This window comes from Quercus robur, chromosome 1 (assembly GCF_932294415.1).
Source record: "Quercus robur chromosome 1, dhQueRobu3.1, whole genome shotgun sequence".
Classification (NCBI taxonomy): domain Eukaryota; kingdom Viridiplantae; phylum Streptophyta; class Magnoliopsida; order Fagales; family Fagaceae; genus Quercus; species Quercus robur.
Genome location: NC_065534.1, coordinates 25,421,910 through 25,448,588, shown reverse-complemented (window position 1 = coordinate 25,448,588; position 26,679 = coordinate 25,421,910). Strand labels below are relative to the sequence as shown.

Genomic DNA, 26,679 nt, shown 5'->3' with positions numbered 1-26,679 from the left:
TTCTGCTAGCATTCTTCTAACAAGAATTCTAGGACCACACTGCCACAACTATTTGTCACAATTTTCCTGAGTGTTAAACTTGTGATTGGATTTACACTCGAGACCACTGTCAATACCTGATGAAAAACAATCCAATCACCGGTTGACACTCAAGCAAGTTGTGACAATTGCGTGGTCTTAGAATTGTTGTTCTCCTAATAACTTGAGTTTGATTCCAAGTAATCCAAAGTGCTTATTTCTAGGCTTGTTTTCTTTTTCTAGCTTGGTAATGATTCCAAGCAACCATAAAAAAATGCTAGTAAATTATAAGTTTATCCCCCTTTTTTAAGGCTTTTCTATTCTTAAATTCATTTGAGAATTTTGTACTGCATCAACTTTTGGTATCAGAACGTCATTTGGCATGGGTCTGGTTCCTCTCTAGCAATGTTTCATACAATAATATCAAACAATCATAAGAAAGGGCCACCTAATTTGGAAAAGAAGATTAGACAACAAGCAAAACCAAAAGAAAGTAAATCTTATGAGTTATGACAGGCAAATCATCCGATACTTGGAAAGATTACCAAAAGACAGCAACTCTCATTACAAACTTCCCAACTCCCATTTTCACTGACGTTTATTTTTCTTACAGAAACATCGTCAGACCCTGCATTCGGTAAAAACCTATTCACAGAAATATGCTCTTATTGTCTCAAGGATTCTCTTTCTCATAAACTTCACTCACATATTTCCAGTTTATAACCTTCCATATGTTCTTCAGATAATCTGCTTTCACATTTTTGTACTGCACAAGGACAGCAATTTTAATTGCAAGTTACAAACAATGTCAAGGGAGAAAACTGCAGATCATTTTATATTTTACTTCCAAGATGGCTTTAGAAGGCTGCTTAATATATTCAGAGGAAGCGTGACAGGTGTAGGAAGAAGCATTAATCATCAATGCCACATTATGGGCAAAAAGAAAACTACATTTGAAACAATAGACAATATGAAAAGGCAACCAGGTTTGGATGGATTGGGATGATTATGGCAGGGCACCCTTCCCCAACTGAATATCCATTCACAGCAGCGCAGGTCTCTAATAAACCTAGATGAGGTGCCCTTTTGACATACTCATAAGGTTTAATTCCCAGACCAAAGTCGTGTGCCATTATTCAGCTCTAGGTCAAATAAGGTCAGACTTCATGAACAATATAGTGAAATTTCATGTGGACCTATCATAATGGCAGTTTCATTTATCCAAATGCAAGCGCCCTCAATATCCTTTAGAGAGTTTGCTTTTCCTGCAACTACATCATTCAAGAATTTCTCTCTCTCTCTCTCTCTCTCTCTCTCTCTCTCTCTCTCTGTATACAATATTATAATGAACTTCCACTGGGTAAAATTTGAAATCATTTAAGAAATTTCAAAGATACCATGTAATTGGATGCCTGGGAATTATCCTGTAATTATGAAAACAACCAAATTCAATCTATCACTTGCATATAATTAAACCAAAAACAGTAAATTCACCTGTAAGTAGTATGCGTGCTCCCAAACATCTATGCCAAACAATGGAACCAAAGCTGATCCTTTAGTTACAAGTGGATCCTATAAAAAATTTATGTTAGAAAAAATTTCAGATGTCATTTATCAAGGAAAAAAGAGAATGAATTCTAGACATGTAAAATATAAAATAAACAAGATTTTAAAAAATAAAAAATTCTGGAGCATCTTAAAGTCTTCAAAAAGTAAGACTACCATCAAGAAAATACTTTCAACAAACAAAAAATCTATCATTTTATTACAAAGTTGAGAGCACCCTCACAGTTATCAACAAGATACACTACAATGTCCACATTAAATAAACTGTAGGAGATACTAGCAACTGCAGAAGACAAAGTTCCTAAATTAACTAATAAAAGCAATCAATTTTTCACAGCAATTTTATCCTAAGTTTGGAGCGAGGAAAAGAAGAGCAAAGGAGAGGGGAAGATGACCAGAATATACTCCTCTCACCTCATCTCCCTCTGTCCACAACATATCCTTAGATTCCCCCACCCCCCCCCCTAAATATAGGTTAATGCAATCACACACCCATATGGCATCAAACTTGTGATCTCACTCAGCCTCCAGTCCTTGTTTCTAAGGGAGGAGATGCAATTTGATCCAAATACCATTGGTTTTATTGTTTAGGAATTTCCCACAATGAAAACAATAATGGAAACAGATCATTTTTATGTTTTATACTTTATCCAGTAAACTTCATACCACCTAATTTTTTTGTTATTTTATTGTTGCAAATCCTAAAACAAACGATTAAGGTTGAACCATTGAACTAGTAATTTGATAGTACCTTCACACTAGGGAAAATGTGCATAAAATTTCAACTACAAGAAGCATCAACCACCCATGCACAAACATTTTTTACTTTAAAACAGAAGCAAACATTGTTATCGCCAGCCCAGAGAGGCATTCAATTTTATTGAGGACAATACAATGAACCTTGTCTAGATAAAACAATCTTACAGACAGTATGAATATCTCAGTTACAAAAATCAGGCTGGTTTACGCCAATCAGAAGGCTGAATGGTCTCTAGTGACTTAAAAATAGTAAAGCTCTGATCACCATACCTGATTTGCAGTGGTTTGAACATAAAGCTTCTTCAGCTCTTTATCCAGAGCAAGCCACTGTCAAGATTTCAAATAAACGCATAGCTATTAAGTAATAGAGTTCTGATATCCATTCAAAGAAACTCATGGAATTAACACAACTGCTCAAAGAAGCTTCAGAAACTCACCACCCATCCAGAGCCTTGCAAAGCCGCACCTTCCGCATTGATTCTTTGAATTAATGTTTCAAGAGAGCCAAACTGTGTGTCAATGGCCCAGCCTAGGGAAGCCTTTGGAGGTTCGCCACCTCCTTCCTGCCATAACATTCAGAATGTGATCAAAGTCCTAAAAAGGATGACATTTAACGAAACTATAAATAATCAAGAGCTTGCACAAGAAACCCAGAAAAAAGAAAAAAGAAAAAAAAAAAAAAAAAACTTACTTTAATGGGTGCAAGATTCTTCCAAAAAATCGAGTGATTTATATGACCTGGTACAGGAAAGTATTAGTTACTGGTTAAACAAAGAAGTGTCATTTGAGCCTAGGCTCATAGGCACTTGACTTTTTCATATTTTAACTTTTCAAACTTTTGGTTGAGGTGGGGATTGCCACAAATTACATGAAACATTTGTATTGGCAGTGGATTCAATTTTTGAGAAACAAAAGCAGAGGAAATGTACTTTGGATTTGGAATTTGGAGGTCCCCTCAAAAGAATGTCTAATATACTTGCTCTGTTTTTATCTATAAAGAAGCTTCCTGAGTTAAATTGAACGTATCAGAGATTCTTTCTTAATTTGATCATCAATGAATGAAATGAATTCCAACAACCTTCATGCCATGAGAGAAGAAGAGAGAGAGAGTGAAACCTCCGCCGTTGAATTTGATGGCGCTCTGCAATTGGACGATGGAAGAGGAATCGGCCTTGGCGAGGGCCTGGTCCAGCTGCTCGAGCGCCTTGTTGTAGTTGGTGATGTAGGTCTGGTGGTGCTTCTGATGGTGGAGTTGCATGATCTCTCCGCTAATCACTGGCTCCAGAGCACCATAGTCGTAAGGCAGCTCTGGCAGCGAGAAGCTCTGCAACCCACGAACGTGGCCAACCGCTAGCCTTAGAGATAGGGATTTTCTGCTCACACTTCGAAGAGCCATCCAGAATCTCTCTCTCTCTCTCTCTCTGCTTGTGTGAAGTGTAACAACTAAACAAACTATACCAACTCCAAGGAACCTAAAGTAGCAGTGGAGTGATACCTCGTACGAGTCTTTTTTTTTTTTTTTTTTTTGGTAAAAGGGAAATATTATTAAACACAAAAGAAAAAACTACACATCAACAGAAGCCATACCGGCAGCAACAAGTCTATAATAGTACAAACCATTACTGTTCTTAGCTAATAAAGTTTCTAGTTCAGCAGTGAAAGGAAAATCAAAGGAAGCAAAGTCCTCCTGCATAGAACAGTCCCATTTTGCCAGCCAATCCGCACATTTATTGGCTTCTCTAAACACGTGAACCACCCGCACTTGAGGAAACTTGTCCAGGAGGTATCTGCAATCAAATAACAGAGGAGCATAAGCTGAGTTAGGATTCTTTTTTGAGTTTAGCAGCCCAACAATCACCACAACATCTAGTTCTACTTCCAGTTGCCAAATTCCAAGGTGCTCCGTAAGTCTCAACCCATCTCTCAAAGCCCATAGTTCAGCCATGATGCTTGAGGTAAAGCCAATTGATCTTGCATAGCCCTTAACCATGCTCCTTGACTATCTCTAATGATCCCACCACCCCCTGCCTTACCCGGATTTCCAAATGATGCACCATCTGAATTAAGTTTGTACCATCCCTCTCTTGGCTTATTACAACCAACAGGTATTACAATCTTTGCATTAGTTTTCTTTCCTTTACTCACACAAAAGTGGTACTCTCTAGCTTGATTAATACAATCATTAGGCAGTTTCGGGTTGGGAATAGAATTGTCAAACACAATCTTGTTTCTATTTTTCCAAACAGCCCAAATAGTGAATAAAAAGACCGTGCTCCATGGAATACCAGATCTGTGTAGAACAGTATTCACACTATTTGAGTGCAGCCAACCCTCTTAACTACCAGTGAAAGTGTTAACACAGTCTGGAGAGACCTCAATACTTCTCCAATAATTGTGAGTTAACTCGCAGTCACGGAGAAGATGAATAATGGATTCATCATGGGACCTGCAGATAGGACACTTGCCATCACAATATATACCCCTTGCTGCTAGAATACTCTTAACAGGAACACTATTGTGGAAACACAACCAAAGAAACATAATAATTTTGGGCAATATATCAATTTTCCATATCCATTGTCCCATAAAAGGGACTCCAGTGGGCTCATTCTCAATGCTTAGTAAGTAGGCTGAATTTGTGGAGAACTCCCCATCTCTAGTAAATTTCCACATAAGAGAATCCAAATTCCTGCCAAGGAAGAGCTTTAATTTTATTCTTAATGGTATCTGGCAATTCAAAGGATATTAAATCCCATTTCCAGCCACCCACATCTCTTAACTCTTCAACAGTAAGTGAGTTATCCCTTAAGCTTAGAGGCCCCTAAATCATTTCTCTTAGGGATTCTCCCTTCAGCCACCTATCTAGCCAAACTTTAGTCCTTGCTCCAGTCCCTACACACCAGCAGATTCCACTAGAGAAAATAGTGAATCCCGCTTTAATGGCCTTCCAGTTAGGGGAAGAGAGGAGAGCATCTGGATCCCTTCCAGCTTGGTCGGAGTATTTCTTTGGTTGTCACTTGCCTTAGGTTGTGTTTGGTTGGGGTGAAAATAGGGACAATGAAAAATAAAGAGAGGAAAATAGGATAGAAAATGTTGTTTTCTATTGTTTGGTTGAGAAAAGAAAATAGGAGAGACAGAAAATAGGGGAGAAAGTTTTCCCTCCTGAGCCCACTTTTTTTATCCTCCCAAATTGGGAGGAAAATGAGGAAGGAAAAGTGATGAGAAATGCATTTTACACAAATACTCCTACTTTATTACACTCACCTACCCCTCTCACTTTCCCACTATTATATTCCTATTTATATAAACTACATTTTCCATCCTCCAATTTTTCTTTCCAACCAAACAAATAAGTTTTCCACCCCTCCAACCAAACACACATAAGGAAAAACCAATTATTTTCTATCTTCTCACTTTTCCATCCTCCCACTAATTTTCCCTCCTCTCATTTTTCCACTCCTCCAACCAAATGGATCCTAAAGTCTATTGAATCTTTGCTTAGGCTTTTTATTGCATGATTAATTGTCTTCTGGGTTGTGTAAATGGCCTAAATTAATCTCACAATGAGTGTTCTTTAGGTTAATTTAATTGACAAACTACAGTAATTAAAGGAGCATGCAGCAGTAGGTATTGGCTATTTTTCTTTATATATTTCTTTGCCAATTGTGTGATTGGTTTCAAAAATATTTAGATCGACTTTAGAAATCAAATTATATCCAATATCTTAGATTTTGACTACTATCACATATGGCCAGACGTTTTCTTTCACTACTCAGTCTTCTCAATAGGGAGACCAATGACTCCAATTAACTTGTTAGAAATCAAATTATACCCAATATCTTATATTTTGACTACTATCACATATGGCTAGATGTTTCCTTTCACTACTCAGTCTTCTCTATAGGGAGACCAATGACTCCAATTAACTTGCTCGTGATTTGGGTTTGGTGGGATACATAATGCTTGTCAATTCCTTCATATTCAATGGACATGTGGAGCATAAAATTCAAAGCGTGCTAATGCAGGCTGAGATGTGCCAAGGTTTCTTGGACATTTCTGAAGATAATGGCAGACATGCCTCTATTACGTTAAAAATATATGAATAATTTGTTACGACCTATAACTTTCTTGGCAAAGCGAAAAATCAGACCTCCCAAAAGACTAATGTGTATTATAATTTTTTCATTGATATTATTTTGCAAAGCATTGTGTCATTTATAGAGTTATAGACTGCAAACTGAAAAAAACAACTGATCAACCTAAGCATTTTGCCTATAATTATAAACTCCTACCCAAAGACTTTTTTAACTAATAAGGATAATTTTCCTTATTATTCAAAGACTCAAAACAAATAACAGATAAATAAACAACAAATGATAGATGTTTAAATGATAATCCACGACTGAATCCTTCAATTTTAATGACGAAATTGGCTGTCACTAGCAGTAGCGGCACCACATTTAGTTCAGGGTGTTCCCAAGAACACCCTGACCTGAAAAAAAAATATAAATAATAAATAATAATAATAATAATTAAAAAAATTATTTTTTTACCCTTTAAAAAAAATTAGGAACACCCTCAAATAAATAAATAAATAATTATTTGTTCTACTTTCAACCAAAAAAAAAAAAAAAAAAAGCCCAAAAAAAATTTGTAACAGAGCAAGCCCATCAGGAAAAAAAGCCCAACATCAATCCTAAACAACAGATTACAAACCCAATCTAAAGAAAAAAAAAAAACAAGGTAAAGCAAACCCAACATGGTAGCAAACTCATGGATTCTCAAAAAAAATAAAAAGCCAAAACCCAATATAAGCGATTACAACCTAACCTAGAAGAATCTCCAATGGCTTCTTTAAAGCCAATTTTAGAGAGAAAACATCCCAAAAACTCACTCCAACAGCTTCTCCATCTCCCTTTTTGTTTTAGAATTGCTACACTGCTTCTCTACAAGTAGAGAACATTGTAGCGTTTCTTGTTCACACTTTTCTTGGGCGAAGCAAGCTTTAAATTCCGCCACTACCATCTTCAACATCATAGCTTTAACTCCTGGCTTTGTTCTCCGCCGGTAATGTGTTTGTGATAGGGTGAGGGTATGAGAGAAAGAGAAAGAGAAAGAGAGAGCTAGAGATGAAGAAAGAAAAATAAAAGTAGAGAGGACACGTTGTGTGGAGGAGGAGTTCTAGAAAAATAAAAACAAGATGAGAGGAGTGGGGATGGGGATACATGTGTGGAGGAGAAAAAAAAAAAAAAAAAAAAAAGAAACGTAAGGATGCAAGGAAAGAAAGGAAAAATAATAAAAAGAATAGAAAATCACAATTGATAAATGTTACCACAATATTTTCACAATATTTCATAATAAATTTTAAGTAACAGATTGTTATTAATTAATATTGGTGAGTAAAAAAATAAACAATAAAATTTTAATTGGGGGAAGCAACTAACAAACAATAATTAATAATTTAATAAACCAATACATTATAAAAGACAAGCAAATTAAATTATATTAGGCTAAATAATAATTAATAATTTTATAATTAATGAAACAACAATATAACAAATTATAGTTTATAAAAGACAAACAAATTAATAAAACAACTAAACAACAATAATTAATAATTTTATTAATATTTCAAATGAACTTATAATTTAATTTTTATTCTTTTGCTAGAATTATGGACAAATATTTGATAAGAAAACCACGTAGAAGGCAATTGTAAATTTTATGTATTTGCGTATTTTTTTATTGTCGTTATTATCAATATAATTTTTTTCTTTTTATTAGATTATGTAATTTATACTTGTTGAAGAACATCCTAAAAAAAATGCTAGAGCCACCACTAGTCACTAGTTAAAATTTTATTTTCTTGTTTTAAATTAATGGCCGATTATCAAATTGATTTTTAGTTGACCTGGGAAACTAATGAGGTGACACCCCCTAATTGATAATTACATATAAAACTTGTGATATATAATTCTAATTATTTATTGTCACATTGTTGAAAGGTGATGATGTAATTTGATCAATAGAGTTTGTAAGTACGTAAAAGTATAACAAAGAGAGACTGGATTAGGGTTTTTTTGTGAAGATAACTCTCTTGAGATTGCAGTCATGTGTATTTATACTAAGATTACTCTCCAAGCATACAATACCAACCAAGAAAAAACTCCATTCCTTCATTGTTTCATTCACAATATATTCCCATTAAAAAAAAGGACATTATATATGCCATTCCTTTAGTACTATTTATTATTGTGCATACTGATTCTTCAATGTCCCGTCTAAAGAGTCTGTGAAAATGAATAGAAATACATAACAAATTTTGAAAAGAGAGTGAGAAAGAGATTTTGATATATGTTTGTACATACATACCCGCTTGGAGGAGTTTGAGTGAAGAACTCAAAAACAGTCTCAACTTCTAGAGCCAAATCATTCCTCAAGTAAAATAAAATAAATCGTAAAAAATTTCATTGAATTTCTAGGGAGCCAAATATGAAGTAAGTAAGGATGAAATATAATGTAAATTTACATATTTTTGTACATATTGTACATATTTTTGTGTCTACAATGTAAATTTACATTGATAGTACAATGTAAACTTATAAAAGCTTCTTCTTTTTTCTTTTTTCTTTTTTTCTTTTTTCTTTTTTTGTCTTTTTACAACTACCAGTTTATGATATGGAATACCAATCACAAATAAATTATATAAATTAATGTTTGATATTTTCAACGGGAGACATATGTTCAAATCCTTTTTCTCTCTCATTGTAACTATCCAATTGGAATAAAATCAGCTAATGTAAAAAATGTTGTATCCTAAGCTTATTATTTCAGTTGACCCCATGCATATTATTTGCATAAACCGACCATTACATCAAACTTAAAAAAGGTGAACCGTCTTGGAACACATGTATGCATGAGCAAGTAGTGTTTCTATTCATTATCCTTCCAAACACTTTCGAGTTATTATTGGGATTTCAAGTCTTAATGGAGTGGCCAATTAGATTACAATGAGCAGGGTATAGATATATTCCTTTGATGTTGGCACTTTTCTGTCTGTCAAACCAGGCAGAGAAAATTATTACTCTTTAAGAAAATAATTGCCACTAACATTACTGCTATTCTGTATTCTCATATCATTTGGATTGCAAATAGGCTTTCGTTTACCATTAGGACGAGTGCGAAACAGTGAATGATAAAAGCCATAGTATTTAGAGCTTAAAATGTCTTCCCATTCAATTTGCTCTGGAGACAACGATACTTGGAACTGACCTGTATGATTCATTACGCTTAAAAAAGCTGGGTAAGGGCAGCATATAAAATTGGTAAAGGTTTTAATAGTCTTTAGATATTAAAAATAAATAAAATAAAAATTTTAAACTGTGAGAAATAAAGAAATTTTTTAGCATTTGGAAGTAAAAGTATACAATTGACATATTAATTCTGGTATGAGTTCCATTAAGAAGCCTGATCATAACGAACTATTAACCAAAACTGCTATATAAGAAGGCACTATTTCTTTTTAACTCTGAAAATTCGACACGGTCCTCAGCTAGCCAAATCAATCATCGCTAGGCAGCACATGGATGGCCTTTCCAGCAACATCTTCATCGCTGGACTATTTTATCCACCAATTTTGATCTATGGAAAAATAATAATCAATGATTGCAAAGGCTTTACGCATGTAGGTCCTTGTTTGATTTCCATACAGGGGCTTTTGGAACAACACCATCAGCTAAAATCCCTGTTCCATTTTCTACGGTTAAAAGAGGATCAGCTTCACTTTCCTTTGCCTGCAACAGAAAATAAAGAGGTTTAGCATATTCATTACACATGCAAATAGTATTACAGGGTGGGTTGCAAGAACAAAGAGAGAGAAGAAATGTATGATGAAATAATGGAACCAATAAATATGGAGTTTACTGAGAAAAGTAGAAACAAAGACTTTGGGGAGGTGGGGAGATCCACCTTTTGCTTAATTCTTTAACCAATTTATCCAGGAAAATCTTTAACCAATAATTATCTAAAGAAAAATTATATGAAAGCCATATATATATATATATATATATATATATATATTATGCGGTAAGGAAAGAAGTTGAGTTACCTGGGTCAATGGTGCAGATGCTTCAGCAGCCTTCTGCTGGCTCTCGAGGGTACAGCAGTAAGAATAGACTACCATCCCAACTACAGCAATCAAAATCCCTAAAATATTGCGCCAGCTAAATGGGTCATGAAGTAGAACATAGCCAAAGGCCAAAACTAGGCAAGTTTTCAGATGTCCAAGGACCTGATAGGTGACTGCAGATGTCTTTCCAATAACCAGAAATGTACTGAAGTTTACAGAGACAGAAATCATGCAGGATAGAACAATGAAGAACTGCAATAAAGACCACACATAGGATAGTTAAATTAAAAAGGAAAACAAAGTTACAAAAAGGGGTGAAGAAGCTTTTTTTTTGGGGGAGGGGGTTGGGGAGTTTCTGGTGAGTGTTTTAATTCTTACCAGCACTTGAGGGGTATACTTGAAAGCAAAAACGTTTTTATTAGTCAAAAGCCCATCTAGAAATGGGCCAATGACGAACAAAGTTATTGCCTGATAGGGGCAAGACTGATAAAGAAGTTGGGTTGAAGATACTTTGAACTTCTTTTGGATGGTATTAGTCATCTGTAAATAACTGGTTAAGTTCTTACAAAACAAGGACAGATTCACCAACCACAACAAAATATTGGGCCCTACAGTAACACACATGACAATTAATCGTGCAATGCAGAATCAAAAGCAAGCATTACACATAAAACACAGACACGCATATATACATGCATGCATATCTTTCTTCCTTTTGCTAGTTACATGAATGCATATCAAAGGTACAAAAAAATCCAACATAGTAAAAAGTCAGTTCAGTTTAGGATACAATCTGAGCAACGCAGGTTGTGATAACTGCAAGAAAAGACAAGAAGGAGCCGAGGGCATTGAGTTGAAGATCAGTCACAGTTGCAATCCCAACGCCCAGAAGAAGGATGGCAAGGGAAAACTGGATGCTCCTACTGTAATAGAGGTAAAGAAGCATCAGTACACATTTGTAAATAAATATTAATATACATAAACAGTAAATCCAAGGCAGAATAGCCCCACCAAGAATTATGAAAGTGGAAAACCACTTTATATGGATAAACCATCACAGATGAACACAATCACAAAGGCAGGCAGGCATGCATTAGTCAATAAACATGCACAAGCTACCTAAGAAATACATAGATTTTCACCCAAGAAAAAAGAAATAAAAAGGAAATAAAACAAAGATATGTTAAGGATTAGATATCATGACCAAGAAACTGTGTATGTCTGCATTCTAGAAGTACTACAGAAGTATTTCATGGCTGACTTCTTCACTCCCAAGCTAAAATTGTCCATTGGTAGCAAAATGTGTTCAAGCCAGTTGGTCTACTATAACCCAACTCTTAGCAACTTGTGCAAAGGCCATTTTCTCCAGGCCAAGCAATGTCAATGATAAAAAATGTTTCATAGTCAGATTAGGTATTTTCCAAGAGGCCGAAGGTCACTAATACCAATTTCTTTACTACAAAATATTTGGGGTTTTTTAATCTACATTAGAGATTCTATTGTACCAAATTCAACCTTTTCTCTGTGCACCAATTGTTTCCTCTCAGCATAATTAATACACGTCCCTAACGTGTTTTGCAAAGTCAAGGCTCTTTCTTGGCTGTTGCTTCAAGACCCAGAATTCTGCCCCCTAAAGAGAACCAACCACAAGGCATCTTTTTCTCGAATTTGTTTCCATTGAGAAAATGAAATTATATCAATCAGCTCTTTACACTTTCTCTTTCACATATGAGCATGTTTAACATTTTTCACAAGGAGATTGCATAAAAATGCATAAAATCAAGCACATGCATTTCGACATGTGCAAGCGTGTCTATATGCCTGTGTTCACAAGTGTAATAACACCACCTAAATATCAGGCTGCACAAGAAACTTGAAACTCTACATACCAGATACAAAACAAAGAAAAACAGTTCAAGAAACAAGAACAAATTAACAGGGCATTAATAAACACAATTGACAACCCCATTAAGTAGGATGATGCGCTTTCCAAACAAATTTTTACTAGTGAGCTACAAGGTCAAGTTAAAAAGAGGAGCTTTAAAAGCAGATGTATAAATATCAAAACAAATAATTAGGAATACATTGGGCTAACAAAGTCAAATTCACCCCAAAGCAGATAGCTTAAAGCGATTGTTTTTAAAATTAGGTAGAAGTCATATATACATTTGAAGAATGTTGAACAAAGCACAAAAAATCTATCACATCATGTGCCGAACTTACCTGAATATCTTCCTAAAGAAAATAATCTCCAAAAGAACAGTACAGGGAATGATCGCCAGTTTTGTCATCTAATATACAAAACCAAGAGAGATAAATATTCAGAAATCAATGTCCAAATTAGTATTTAAAATTGAAGAAACAGTAGTGTGACAGATTTAGGAATATAAAAAGTGTGGCAGAGTAAAGCAATAGACAGGACAAAAGCATGCTACTGCACTACATAATATATCAAGACACAACGAGTTAGAAGTCTGTATCCATAAGGATCAAATTTTGAGATACGGCAGAGTTTGAGCACAAGAAAGATTGATCTCAACGAATTTAGACTGCATGGATCACATAGCAAATATGCACATTCCATGAAACAAATAAAACAAAACCTTTGTAATTTGACATATCTCATGCAACTAATCTATTGAAACACAAACACTACCAACACATAAATTTTTATACTGATTTAGAATGGGATCACCACATTATGGGAAACCAATCATGAAATCATCCCATTGATAAAAGAACGATGTTAAATCTTAAAACCACAGAATTAATCACCATAAGCTAGAGTAGGTTACCTGATAAAATCCAACAGAATTGAAACCCAAGCTAAGATTTAAAAGTCCAATGGAGATTCCATTTAGTATGCCAAAACCCATTACAGCTCTTGCATCAAAAGGTTTGTGTTCAAACAAGTTCAAACATAATGCCACATGAAGAGAACAAAACGTGACAAGAAGGTGCCAACTTGTCAAGGTTGTGGCTGCACCAAGCCATATCATTGGTTAGTATTCTCAACTATACATCAAGACCCAAATGGTAAGCAAATACAGATGACAACACTAAAAATTGATAGCAACCACCACTTTTGAGAAATGAATATCTACTTCGTAAAACATTCCCTGATACAAATTCAATGACCCCACACCCACATGGTGGTTTTGGAAACCTCGACAACCATTGAAACCACAAAATTATTAATTAAAAAATAAGTAATACAAATAAAGTGGCAACACCAACACATTTTCGAATAAACAAAAGCCTTATTGGGGCAAATCTTTTTTTCTTTTTTGTTATTGACAAGCTACACACACACCCAGTGGATCTTGAGCCCGTGACCTCAACCTCCACCTAGCACTTGCACCGGGAGGTGGTGTCAATTGAGCCACAAGCAGAGCTCATGGTTCTTTCAAAGACAAGGCTGCATCGACCAGTATAACACAAACAATTAAATTCAACCATGCACTTTACTGGCCAACACACCCACATGGTAGAAACTATACCCAAGTTTTGTTCTTATTACCCTACCAAAGGCATCAATTCAAACAATTGTTTTTGTGATTAAAAAACATAGATCTAAGCACCAATGATCAACGCTATATTGATTGCAAAATCACAAAACAAAAGAGTAAATTCCATGGGTGTGGCAGAACTCACCAAAACTGAAATTAAGCGTGCTAATGAGGGCCTTGTTGCAAATCACAATAGAGACCGACGACACCACTGACAAGCTCAAAGCCCCAATGGTCCCAAGATGAAACCTCTGGCTCTCACTCATCTTCGCTTTCTCTCTTCAATCTGATATCTGGATCTATAAATATATATATATCAATCAAAATGGTGAAATACCAATCCCAACATTTTTGTACGTAAAAAAAAAAAAAGATGTACAAAAATAAACCTACGAATCCTTACCTTATTTGGACATAATTTTATCCGAGGTTGTTGACGCACAAGGCAGCTGAACTGTGACAATTCCAAACACCAAAAATAATAAAAAGATTTGAAACCCTAGATCTGATAACACGTTTGGATTTCAGGATATAGAGCGAAAGGAAAAGTGAAAAGAGAGAAAGTGTCACCGTTTGGGAATGTGGAAAGCGAAGTCCGTGAAAGGCCTTTTCCTGGGAAGAACACTCTGGTGGGATTTATATAATTCTTATGAACCCTCGGGCATTTATGGTTAAGTGGTTACAAGCCCCCAGTTCGGTTTTAAGGGAAATTTGGAACGAAAATGACCCGAGTAAACGCAACCAAAAAGATCATTGATTGCATCGGATCCGTCGTCGTTTTCTCCTCTCCCCCATTTCCCAAATTACAAAATGTCGTTCTCAGTTTGTTTTTTTGCTTTTTTTTCTTAAGTAGTTGCAGTGGCGAAATTATCGGGGCACTAGTTCAGAGGAATACAAATTATTCCACAATTTTAACGCGGTAAATTGTGAGTGATTATATGTTACTTGTACATAAGCTTTATAAGTTTTAGTTAGTTTAATTGGTAAGTTTATTATGGTCAAATAAGAGATATGAAGTTCGATTCCCGCTTACACCAAAACCAATTAGAGTGTTGATTTGATGATAAAGAGTAATTATTTGAAGCATACGTCAAAAGTTAAAACTCTCTAAAAAAAACTTACACATAGACTATCATTTTCTCTTCACCACTCATAATCGATCACATCAAAGTTGTAATAAAAAAGTTATGTTAAAAAAGTTATGTAATAGCTTTTTGTACTAAATTTTTTCCAACTAAAAACACCTCAATTTGTGAAGTTTATGGAGAAAGTTTATGATAAATAATTTGACACTTATTGACGTGGCTAATCATTATTAATAGGTAAAAAAGTTATATTAGTAGTAGGTCTAGATGAGAACTAGTAAAAACTTGACAACTCAACTTGTGCGAAAAATATTGTCAAAATTTTTGTGTATAATTATCCTAGGTGACAAATTGATAAAGGTTCTAATCTAGACTCACTAATAAAATTACTTTTTTACCTACTAGTAATACTCAATACATAAAATTTATTGTGAAAAAATTGTATACATAACATTTCTTTTATCAATCATGTGAGTAGGAATTTTAATTTGCCTGAGGGCCAATCATGTTGCCACAACAAATGTAAACTTATCTCACAAATAAAGAATGTCATTACCGTCGGATTATTAGTAAGCAGTTTAACTCCATTTATGCACAAATTTGAATTTATTGTGAGGAAAATATATACTAAGAGTTGATAAAATGCATTTAATACTCATATCTTAAGAGGCATGCCTTCTATGTTTTTTTCTTTTTTCAAAATTCAGATTTCATAGATGGTTCCATGTTGGAGCCGGATGTGAATTGACAACCAACTATAGGCTACAGAGACAGAAGGCCCCCACTCTGCTCAATGAGGCTGTTCCCATGATTTTGATTCTAATTGCAAGATTAGCCAATTTAACGTAGCTGCGAAGTGATTGTCTTACCTAAACTAAATTACTGATGTGTCACGCTATGGTAGGTGTGAAGTGTGAGCTTTGACCGGTTTACCTTCTTCTTTTTTTCTTTTCTTTTTTTTTTTTAAGTCAAACCGGTTTACCTAGTGTGAATTAGCCTATGTATGCATTATCAGAATTTATCAGATGGATTTTGCACTTAATATATTACCATAGAAAAGTGTCTTTGAAAAATCTATTACTATTAACAGCTTAACAGGAAGTATTCCTTTGGGTGCCCAGGATATTCTTTTTTCTTTTTCTTTTTTTTTTCTTTTATGGGAATTTTTCATTTTTATTCATTAACGGAAGCAAAAATTACATCATTGAGATAAAAGTTCCTCTTCAATTCAAGTAACGCCCAAAATATTCTTTGATAATACATTTTGACTAGTCAATAATAGGTAATTCAATGTGTTATTATTATGTTTTTTTAATTTTGGAAATTGATAATTACCGTGGTTATTAACCGACATTTATTATAATTCTAATTATATAGTAACTATTTATTCTATCTAATCTCTTTTTTTTAGAAGAATTTATTCTATCTAATCTAAAATGAAAAAAAAAATATATATATATATATATATATATATTCTATCCTTCAAAGAAAATATGATAGATAAGACTCCAAAAGAACGTTTGGTTCGTCGTGATATTACATTATACCGTAATATTATATTATTATAATCTTACATTAATGTTGTAAGGATCAGATTTGAGTCCTTAGCCCAAAAGATGGATAGACTCAGGCCCAAAAAACCCAAAACAATGAATTTGTAGAGAATGGATTGGAAAACTGGGCTAGAATGAGTTGGACAACAAATAAAGTGGGTTCCAATGACAAGAATAGGAAGATAAATTGATTTAAACTAAAGAAAATCGTCATCGGCACAGTCCAATGAGATCAGTTCTTATATATTTCTCACAAGTTCTTAACACTTCGGCATACGAGACGCACATTCATTAAATTTTTACGGCTTTCTGCTCCCCACGTTCTATGGTGCGATGCGGATCCAACAGTTGAGGGTTTTGTTGGGAACCAGCGGGAATTTTCCCGCTTCTGACTCCCTCTTCGATATAAATACCACTCAAATCAATCACTCACCTCACTTTAGCATTTATTTCATTTTAACGCACATACACTGAACCTGCAAACCTTCCCAACTCACTCGTGCCCTTACAAATACCAAAAGTCTGTCCAAGGATACTTTTCTTCTTTCTGTAAGTCTTCATAAATCTCTACACTTTATTTTTCTATACACTTTTCTTTTCTTTGTGTCTTTTTTTCCTCTGCTCTTCTTTCCTCTCTTTATCTTCTTAGCACATCCAAGTCTTTCTTAGGAATGGGTAGATTTGCTCATTTAGTAGACTCCGAGGAAGGAATAGAGAGTTTTAGAGCTCTGTATAGGATTCTTCCAAGAGCGTTCATTAGGTACTGTAAGGAGGGAGAGTGGCACGAAAAAAGGCAAGAAGGAGAAGTAGTGATCCTAATGATTGCCTTCATAGAGGGCAGGATGAGAATTCTTATGGGCACTATAACTAGGAATTACCTTAGGGCCCATAGGTTAGCTCCTACCCAATGTGCCCCAAACATATTTAGGATTCTAGGGAGTGTATATGCCCTTGATGAAAGGATGGGCTTAGGGTTTACCCACCATGATATCAATTGGGTCTACAACCTCCATCACTTAAAGGGGCAGTGGTATTACCTGAAATCTAGGTACCTCGAGGTTAGGCTCATTCAGTGCCTATCCGAATCCAACAAAGGCCTGAATAAAGATGATGAACTCTGGGATATCAGTGGACTGAAAATGCCGGGCCTTGATAAACTTGCGACTGAATCCTGAGAAAACAAGTAAAAACTCAGAGGAAACCGGTGGAAGCCGGCCAAGAACCCTCCGATGGTGAAGTTAGTCTCTGAATGAAGGAATGTAAACTTAGTTTCTCAAGAACAGAATGCCTTACTTATTCATTGGCGTATGCTTATATAGTATGTGGGAAGCGGTTACTTATTTAGTAACCGCTCCTACAGTTGAGGAATCCAACAGGCTCGGAAGTAACTGATGTAGAAGTTTGTATTTTACAACGGTTGGCCTTGACTGGCGACGGTTCGTTCTTCCACTTGGTGGAGAAGTCCTCCCTTGTCCTTAGTGAACGAGGGGGTGGTGGCAAGCTCGTCCGTCTGTAAAGGACGGACGAATGCTAAAACTCTCGTCCGTCCTCCAGGAGAGACGGGCGATAGTGAGCTCGTCTGTCCTTAAGGACAGACGGACGAGTTAGCAAAGACTTACCTATCCTTTGGACGACGCATATGGACGGGAGATGACTAAGTGAATTCTCGTTGCACATCAGTTGCCCCCTCGTTCATATGGGTCGTCTGAGGAGACGAACAACCACGCGTTGTACCTAGAAAGCCCATGTGTCGAGATGCCACGTGTCACGTTCTCATTGGTGATGAGCTTCGTCGCTTCATTTTTCGAGGTGAGTGTCACGTGTCACTTCCTGATTGGTTGTGTCGTTTTGTATGCCCAGGTCAATTCCCTATAAATAGAGGAATTCCTCCGTTGCCCTCTGCATTTCTAAGATTTTCGTTCTTTGACATTCCTCGTCTAAGGCCTCGTCTAGGAATTTCCTCGCGTCCGTAGACTTCACTCGTCTTAGAGCCAGGTATTCCCTCTTCTCTTGTCTTTTAGGTCTTTTGATTTTTTCTAAAAATGTCGTCTAGCGACAATATAGAAAAAGCCATAGACGAGTACCAATCTGTGTCTAGTACTAGTTCTACTGGTTCTAGTAGTAGTGACGAGGGGAACTCTACGGACGAGGAATACGTTTCTGGCATCCCTGGGTTTCCCTTAGAGGCTATACAAGAAGAAATTAGGAAGGCCTCTGGGTCCCAGGCAGGCACCTCGTCCAGGGTTTCCTCGTCTGTCCCTCCGTCTATTCCTTTGGACGAGGAGGAAGTCACTGTCTTCAGCTGTGCCATAGACATACCTTCTAAAACAGACGAACAAAGGTTAGATAATATGAGGGCATGGTACCAGATCCCAGACGAGCTTAACCCTAGGTTGCCCGTCCGTGGAGAATGGTGTTGTGATCCTCGTTTTGGGATAGGCGTCTATGAGGCCTATCTTCTGGGGGGTTTAAGATTTCCTTTAAACGCTTTCATTAGGGAATTACTAGTTAGGTTAGGTTTAGGGGTGTGTTAGTTTAATCCTAACGCATGGAGATTGGTTATCTCTATGCAAGTCCTATGGAGAGAGGTGTTTGGGGGGGACCGTCCTCTTACTGTGGACGAGTTCCTCTACTGTTATAAACCCTCCGAAATTCATCAATCCCTTGGCTTTTATCAGTTTACTGCCAGGGGTAAAGATTGTAGAATAATTAAGTCCCTACCTTCGTCTGACAGAAAGTGGAAGACGGAGTTTTTCTTCGTCTCCGGGAATTGGGCTGGGAACCCTTCAGACGTTGGACGGGACACTTTTGGTCATTATACTGGGGACCTAGGGAACCTTCGTCCTCAAGGTAAGTTTGTTTTTTTTTTTTGTTGTTTTGTTTTTTTTTATTATTATTTTTTGTGTTCTAACTCACTACTTTACAGCTGTTGGGCGTCCTTCCCTTAGCAAGTTTCACCGTGACCGCGTCCACAGAGCTCGTCTATACGCAGATAGGAGCTTCCACTCTCTAGTGACGCTTAGACGACTTGCCAAGTGGGGACTTGGTCCTAATCCTTCCGACGAAGCACTCGCGCACGAGATAACAGTAAGGAGAAGTAAGCCTCTTACTCTAGACGTCTTTTACCCTTTCTTTTCATGTTAGCTCTAAAATTAAACCTTTTTATTTTTATTTTTAGGAATGGCAACAATGAAAGGCAACAAGGGAAAAGAGGCAGTGGGCGAGGGGGATCGTCCTGAGGCTGGGGACGCTCGTCCTGAGGCTGGGGACGCTCGTCCTGACTCCGTACCTCATATTCGTCCGTCTGCTGGGGACAAAAGGAAGTCCTTACCAAGGAATTTGGACTTAGGGAGCCTTCCCAGCCGTCGTGACAAAAGAATGAAACAGTCATCATCTAAGGTGGTCAAGCCTGTCCTGCCCCAGCCCAGTCTCTCCGTCCAAACAATTGATGTGGACGTATCTCCACCTGTGGAGACGACCTCGTCCAAGACCCCTCCTAGGACGATTACACCTACCTCGTCTCAGCTCCCGTCGAGAGTGTCTTCAAACATAGTTGAAAACGAAGATTTGGCTTGGCAACGTTTTCAAGAAGCTGTGAAGGACGAGGACATACATGCATGTTATGACATGTCTTTAAAAGATTTTGAACATTCTGGTGTTCATGATCTTTTTAAGGTAAATTTCCTTTCGTCTTGACTTTATCGTTTCACCATCTTTTGGGTGTCTTAACCAAACATATTCCTTTTGTAGGCCATGTCCAAGTTCATCGCAGCGTCTAGGCAAGCCACAGAGTTGGACAAGACGAGGATTTTGCTAGAGACGACCATAAAAAACGTGAGGGAAGAGAGTAAGAAATGGGCTGGGGTTGCTGCTGAGGCTAAGGAGAAGGAAGTGGAGCAGCTAAATTTGATCGCAGAGTTGAAGGCCGCTGTGGTGGAGAAAGATTCCCGTCTTGACCACCTTCAAGCGAAGAATGACGAGCTGAGTACTTCCCTCTCCAAGGCTAAGGACGATGCCATTGCGGAGTTCAAAGCGTCCAAGGAATTCACAGACTTGTTGGACCGCAACTATGCAGCGGGTTTTGAAGACTTTGGGATGGACGCTGTTGAAAACTTCCCTGAGGTGGACTTCAACTCTATCAAACTTAACCTGAATGCTGCTACCAGCTCTCTTCTCCAAACCAGCTCTGAGGACGTCAATATTGAAGACGATGCCTCTACCCAGCCACCCACTGCTCCTCCTGCTTAAGAACGTGTTTTCTTTGTTTTTTTCTCTGATCCTTTGTTTTTGGATCTTTTGATGTAATTCAAGTACACTAAACTCGTCCAAAGTTTTTAGGACGAGGTATTGAAACTTTTTTTTTTACAAGGGTGTTTGGACGTTGTTTGTCCGCCCTTCAAACAGTTGGTGAATTTTATTTCTTTTATGTATGGACGAGATTTTTCATTTTTATGCATGCATTCATACTTTACTCGTCCTTGTTCAGTGTGTTTAAACCATCTATTAAAATTTGAAGGGTTATTTCTCGTCCTTAGGCTGAAATTTCTTTCATGTACCCTGACCGTCCAGACTTTGGGACCTTGCTCGTCCATAGGCCTTACTATCTCGGGCCTGGATGCGCATTATGCCTCGTCCTTTGTCTAATTGTTTTAAGGCTTGGACGCACATTTTGTCTTGTACAGATGAGTGCCAAGTTGGGTTCTCCCTCGTCCTTTGTCAAAGACGAGGGTACCTCATCTTTGCTCTGCCCTCATGGACGAATATTTTGGGCTTATTTCAGGGTCTACCTCGTCCTTTGATTAGGATGGGGTGCCTTGATCTTGCTTTTCCTTTAGGAAAGCTTTAGACGTTACATCTCCGCGTCCAGAGAATTTATTCGTCTCATTGACAATTAAAAAATATTTTGTTTTGTTCTCAGCCACCCTGTAGGTTAGCTTTGAACGAGAATGCCATGGAAATCTGAAATTCACACAACATTTTGTACATTACATAAATATCGTTTACAGATAAGGCACATATATGCTAATGCCTTTTATTTAGTAAGCATTCCATAACTTCGTCCATAATCATGATAAATAACCACAACACAAATAACAAAGTGATAGTATCAAACACAGCATAAAACATAAGTAGAATGTAAATAGGGTAGCAAGCTTCAAGCTCGTCCATAGTGAACCTCATTTCGGCCCGCTTCTACTGGTAGTACCTCCTCAGGTGCTCCACGTTCCAAGGATGTTCTAGCTTTCTCCCGTCCAGGGCCTCCAGGTAATAGGATCCTTGTCTTTTGAAGTTGATGACTCTATAGGGTCCTTCCCAATTGGGGCCCAATTTCCCATGAGCTGAGTTCTTGGTTGCTAAAGAGACCTTCCTCAGGACAAGATCTCCTATGTTGAAACGTCTTGGTTTCACCCTTGCATCATATTGCCTAGCCATGAGGTTCTTGTACTTCGCTATCCTGTGCTCTGCTTCTGTCCTTACTTCGTCTATAAGATCGAGGTTCAAGCGGAGTTGCTCCTCGTTATCCTTCTCCTCATATGACATCACCCTATGGTTAGCCATGTGCACTTCCGCAGGTATAACTGCTTCACTTCCATAGGCTAGTTTAAAAGGGGTCTCCCCTGTAGGGGTCCTCACTATCGTCCTGTATGCCCATAGGACACCAGGTAACTCATTCGGCCATACTCCCTTTGCCCCCTCAAGTCGAGTCTTGATGATTTTCAGCAAGGATCGGTTTTTAACCTCAGCCTGACCGTTTGCCTGTGGATGGGCAGGGGAGGAATAATGATTTTGGATTCCAAAGTGTAGACAGAAGTCCCTGAAAAGGGTGTTGTCAAACTGTCGTCCGTTGTCGGAAACTAGTACCCTGGGTACTCCAAACCTGCACACTATATTCTTCCAAACGAAGTTCTTTACGTTTTGCTGTGTAATGTGTGCCAATGGTTCTGCCTCCACCCACTTAGTGAAATAGTCAATCCCTACCACCAAGAATTTCATCTGTCTAGTTCCAAGTGGAAATGGACCCAGGATATCTAGGCCCCATTGAGCAAAGGGCCACGGGGCCATCATTGGGGTAAGATACTCTGATGGTTGTCTGGGGATATTACTGAATCGTTGGCATTTGTCGCATGCCTTGACATAAGCTTTTGCATCCACTTGAACAGTTGGCCAATAGTACCCTGCACGGACGACTTTGTGGATGAGCGACCTTGCTCCTGAATGGTTTCCACAGGATCCTTCATGAACTTCCCTCAGTACATAGTTCGCCTTATCTGGGGCCAGACACCTGAGATAAGGTTGAGAGAAGCCCCTCTTGTAAAGAACTTCGTCCATGAGGACATACCTGGCTGCTTTTATCCTGAGTTTTTTAGCTTCGTCTCTTGCTTCCGGAAGTCTCCAGTCCTTTAGATACGAAACGATAGGTGTCATCCAATTTTCTTCATTCCCTATTTGCTGCACTTCCGGGAGATCTACATTCGGGACGTACTGAATTTCATCATACTCGTCAGTTGTTCCAATTGCTGAGGCTTCCTTCGCTAATGTATCTGCTTCCGCATTCTCTTCCCTCGGGATTTGAATGAAGTTAGCTTTCTTGAATTTTTTCACAAGCTGTAATACCCTCTCCAAGTACTTTTTCATTCGCTCTTCTTTCGCCTCATATGTCCCATTTATTTGGCCCATTACCAACGAAGAGTCTCCCAGGACGAGAACTGACTCCGCGTCTAAAGACTTAGCCAATTCTAGCCCTTTAAGCAGAGCTTCATACTCCACCTCATTGTTAGTTGGCCGATATTGCAGACGGACTCTATGCTTCAACTTGTCTCCTTCAGGGGATTGCAAAACTACCCCTATTCCTCCTGCATGCTGCGTGGACGATCCATCTACATGGACCACCCACTTTTTATCCTCTTGCACTTCATCGTTGCATCTTGGGGTAAACTCCGCAATAAAGTCTGCCAGGGCTTGAGCCTTAATAACATGTCTTGGTTGGTATCGGATATCAAACTCGCTAAGTTCGACCGCCCATTGGATTAGACGTCTCGCGGCTTCCAACTTGTTCATAACTTTCTTAAGTGGGTGATCTGTCATAACATTGATTACATGGGCTTGGAAGTAGTGTCTTAACTTCCTGGAAGCCGTGATGAGCGCGAAGGCCAGCTTTTCTATTAGCGGATATCGCCCTTCCGCCCCCCTCAATGCCCTACTGGTGTAATACACTGGCTTTTGCATTTTTGCTTCCTCTCTTATCAGTGCTGAGCTCACAGCATGCGGGGTCACCGCTAGGTATAAAAACAGTTCCTCTCCTTCCACGGACGGACTTAGCAGCGGGGGCATGACAAGATACGTCTTCAAATCTTGGAAGGCTCTTTGGCACTCGTCCGTCCATTCGAATGCTTTCTTTAGAACCTTGAAAAATGGCAAACATTTGTCAGTAGCTTTGGAGACAAACCTGTTGAGGGCGGCAACTCGCCCGGTGAGAGATTGAACTTCTTTAATATTCTGCGGAGGCTTCATTTCTAGGATTGCCTTGATCTTTTTTGGATTGGCCTCGATCCCCCTGTGTGAGACCATGAATCCAAGAAATTTTCCCGAAGCCACTCCGAAAGCACATTTACTGGGGTTCAACTTCATACTGTATCGCCTGAGTGTGTTGAAGGTTTCTTGCAAGTCGTCTAAATGCTTACCCTCTTCCAGACTTTTCACTAACATATCATCCACATACACTTCGACATTTCGCCCAATCTGAGGACGGAACATGTGATTGACCAGTCGCTGATACGTTGCTCCAGCGTTCTTCAATCCGAAGGGCATTACTTCATAACAGAACAAGCCCTGACTAGTAACAAATGAGGTCTTCTCCTGGTCAACCTCGTCCATCCGTATCTGGTTGTATCCTGAGAAAGCGTCCATAAAACTAAGCAGTTTATGGCCCGCGGTGGAGTCCACCAGCTGATCAATTCGTGGTAATGGATAGCTATCTTTGGGGCAAGCTTTATTCAGATCAGTAAAATCCACACACATCCTCCACTTGCCGTTCGCCTTTTTGACCATTACTACGTTGGCCAACCAATCCGGATAGTACACCTCTCGGATAAACTTTGCTGCCATCAATTTTTGAACCTCGTCTTTAATAGCATTTTCTCTCTCAGGAGCAAACACCCTTTTCTTTTGTCGTATTGGCTTCGAGGATGGACATACGTTCAGGCGATGGGTGATGACATTAGGATCTATTCCAGGCATATCCTCATGACTCCATGCGAACACATCTACGTTCTTCCTCAAAAACTGGACAAGGTTTTCTTTAACTCCTCTTTCTAGATCTGCCCCCACCCTGGTACATCTCTCAGGGTTCCTTTCGTCTAAGGGAACATCTTCCAGCACTTCAATAGGTTCTACCACGACCCTTTTCTCTTCAATAGTCATTGTCTGCACTTGCTCGTTCGTGGCCAACATAGCCAAGTAACACTCTCTCGCTGCCAGTTGATCTCCTTGCACTTGTCCTACTCCATAGTCTGTTGGGAACTTGACTGATAGGTGGTAGGTGGACGTAACTGCTCTCCAACTATTCAAAGTTGGCCTCCCAATTATGGCATTATAAGAGGACGAACAGTCTACTACCAGGAAACTCACGTCCTTTGTGACTTGTTGTGGATATGCCCCTACTACCACTGGTAATGTAACAGTACCCACGGGCTGCACCCTCATCCCACCAAAACCTACTAACGGAGAATTCACCGGACGAAGACGGTCTCGTCCTAACTTCATCTGCTGAAAAGCTGGAAGATACAGGATATCTGCCGAACTTCCATTATCAACGAGTACCCTTCTGGTTGTGTAGTCAGCGATGAGCAAGGTTATGACAATAGCATCATCATGAGGATGGTGGATTCTTTCAGCTTCTTCTTCGGTGAATGTGATTGCCTGTTCGTCCATATCTCTAGGTGGTCGTCCAGAGAGTTGGACGCTTTGCACCACCTTCAGGTATGTTTTCCTGGACCTGGACGACTGAACTGTTGAGCTCCCTCCGACGATAACCCTGATTTCTCCGAGAGGTGGCCGTGACGACTCTTCAGCTTTTCCCTTGAGTTTTTCGTCCTTGTGGTCTCGTCCTAGGAAACTTCTTAGCTTCCCCTGCCTTATAAGATTCTCAATCTGCTGCTTTAGATCAAAACATTCGTCCGTATCATGCCCATGGTCTCTATGGAAGCGACAATACTTGTTTCTATTGCGCTTATTCGGATCTTCCTTCATTTTTTCTGGCCACTTCAAGGAAGGATCATCCTTGATTTGCATTAGGACCTGATCAAGTGGCATGTTCAATGGCGTATACTGCTGACTTCGTGCTGAGGGGCCTGCCTTCCTGTCACGATCCTTTTTGTCTTCCGTTCGTCCTTTCTTGAGACGAGGACCCTGCTCTGAGTGACGAGTGGAGTTAGCATCCATTTTCTCAATTCTCTTCCTCTTCTTGGCTATGATAGCATCCTCCGCATTCATAAAATTCTGGGCTGAGTGGACGAGTTCGGCCATGGTCTGAGGCTCTTGCTCATATAGCTTGTGGATGAACAAATCAGAGTGAACCCCATTGTGGAAAGCCGCCAGGAGCAGCTTGTCATCCATCTCGTCCACCTCTAAAGCTTCCCTATTGAACCGCGTAATGAACGACCGCAAACTTTCATTCTCCCCTTGTTCTATGGTCAGCAAACTAGATGAGGAACGCTTGTGCCTCTGTCCTCCGATGAAGTTGTTGACAAACAACTTACTTAATTCTTCGAAGGACGTTACCGTGCTGGGAGGAATTTTGCTGAACCACACTCGTGCGGGTCCTTTAAGGGTAGTAGGGAAAGCTCTGCACATTATTTCATCCGGAACCCCTTGAAGATGCATAGTAGTTTTGAAGGTGGCAATGTGGTCAAATGGATCTCGCGTCCCATCGTACAAATCTAAGGAAGGCATCTTGAATTTAGGTGGCAAAGGGTGAGCATTGATAGGAGGCACAAACGGGGAGTCAGTCCTGTGAACCAAGTCCTCTACGGGGTTGGTCCTCTTCATATTTTCCTTCATCT

The 26,679-nt window shown here is 38.6% G+C and overlaps 3 protein-coding genes across 4 annotated transcripts; 1 reads left to right on the top strand and 2 right to left on the bottom strand.

The window, feature by feature from the left end:
* Positions 1–491: 491 nt before the first annotated feature.
* LOC126727180 (superoxide dismutase [Mn], mitochondrial-like) lies at positions 492–6,622 on the bottom strand. The gene is made up of 6 exons (XM_050432730.1): positions 3,460–6,622; positions 3,035–3,081; positions 2,781–2,906; positions 2,614–2,670; positions 1,513–1,590; positions 492–784 (listed from the first exon to the last, which is right to left on the bottom strand). Exons 1-6 carry the CDS (start codon positions 3,737–3,739, stop codon positions 692–694), a joined length of 681 nt encoding a protein of 226 aa, XP_050288687.1. The 5' UTR covers positions 3,740–6,622; the 3' UTR covers positions 492–691.
* A 3,102-nt stretch (positions 6,623–9,724) lies between these two features.
* On the bottom strand, positions 9,725–14,795 carry LOC126727167 (UDP-xylose transporter 3-like). 2 transcript variants are annotated; one of them, XM_050432712.1, is made up of 9 exons: positions 14,551–14,795; positions 14,384–14,434; positions 14,126–14,279; positions 13,267–13,451; positions 12,695–12,762; positions 11,262–11,394; positions 10,850–11,011; positions 10,451–10,723; positions 9,725–10,136 (listed from the first exon to the last, which is right to left on the bottom strand). In XM_050432712.1, the coding sequence occupies exons 3-9, from the start codon at positions 14,244–14,246 to the stop codon at positions 10,020–10,022; spliced, it is 1,059 nt and encodes a 352-aa protein (XP_050288669.1). In that variant the 5' UTR covers positions 14,247–14,279; positions 14,384–14,434; positions 14,551–14,795; the 3' UTR covers positions 9,725–10,019. The 2 variants fall into 2 exon arrangements, with proteins under 2 accessions (XP_050288669.1, XP_050288676.1); XM_050432719.1 differs by having other exon boundaries at positions 14,384–14,429.
* Positions 14,796–19,895: 5,100 nt separating this feature from the next.
* LOC126713878 (uncharacterized) lies at positions 19,896–21,066 on the top strand. Its single transcript, XM_050413808.1, has 2 exons — positions 19,896–20,293; positions 20,369–21,066. Exons 1-2 carry the CDS (start codon positions 19,997–19,999, stop codon positions 20,864–20,866), a joined length of 795 nt encoding a protein of 264 aa, XP_050269765.1. The 5' UTR covers positions 19,896–19,996; the 3' UTR covers positions 20,867–21,066.
* Positions 21,067–26,679: the final 5,613 nt, after the last annotated feature.

Excerpts from the sequence above, each read along its gene's own strand:
- LOC126727180 (XM_050432730.1), bottom strand. The coding sequence starts at position 3,739 with ATGGCTCTTCGAAGTGTGAGCAGAAAATCCCTATCTCTAAGGCTAGCG. Across the intron at positions 3,082-3,459 it reads CATCAAATTCAACGGCGGAG|GTCATATAAATCACTCGATT; the intron begins GTTTCACTCTCT and ends TTCCTGTACCAG. Across the intron at positions 2,671-2,780 it reads TGCAAGGCTCTGGATGGGTG|TGGCTTGCTCTGGATAAAGA; the intron begins GTGAGTTTCTGA and ends AAATCTTGACAG.
- LOC126727167 (XM_050432712.1), bottom strand. The coding sequence starts at position 14,246 with ATGAGTGAGAGCCAGAGGTTTCATCTTGGGACCATTGGGGCTTTGAGC. Across the intron at positions 11,012-11,261 it reads CAACCTGCGTTGCTCAGATT|ATGACTAATACCATCCAAAA; the intron begins GTATCCTAAACT and ends AGTTATTTACAG. Across the intron at positions 10,137-10,450 it reads CATCTGCACCATTGACCCAG|GCAAAGGAAAGTGAAGCTGA; the intron begins GTAACTCAACTT and ends TTTCTGTTGCAG.
- LOC126713878 (XM_050413808.1), top strand. The coding sequence starts at position 19,997 with ATGAAACAGTCATCATCTAAGGTGGTCAAGCCTGTCCTGCCCCAGCCC. Across the intron at positions 20,294-20,368 it reads GTGTTCATGATCTTTTTAAG|GCCATGTCCAAGTTCATCGC; the intron begins GTAAATTTCCTT and ends TTCCTTTTGTAG.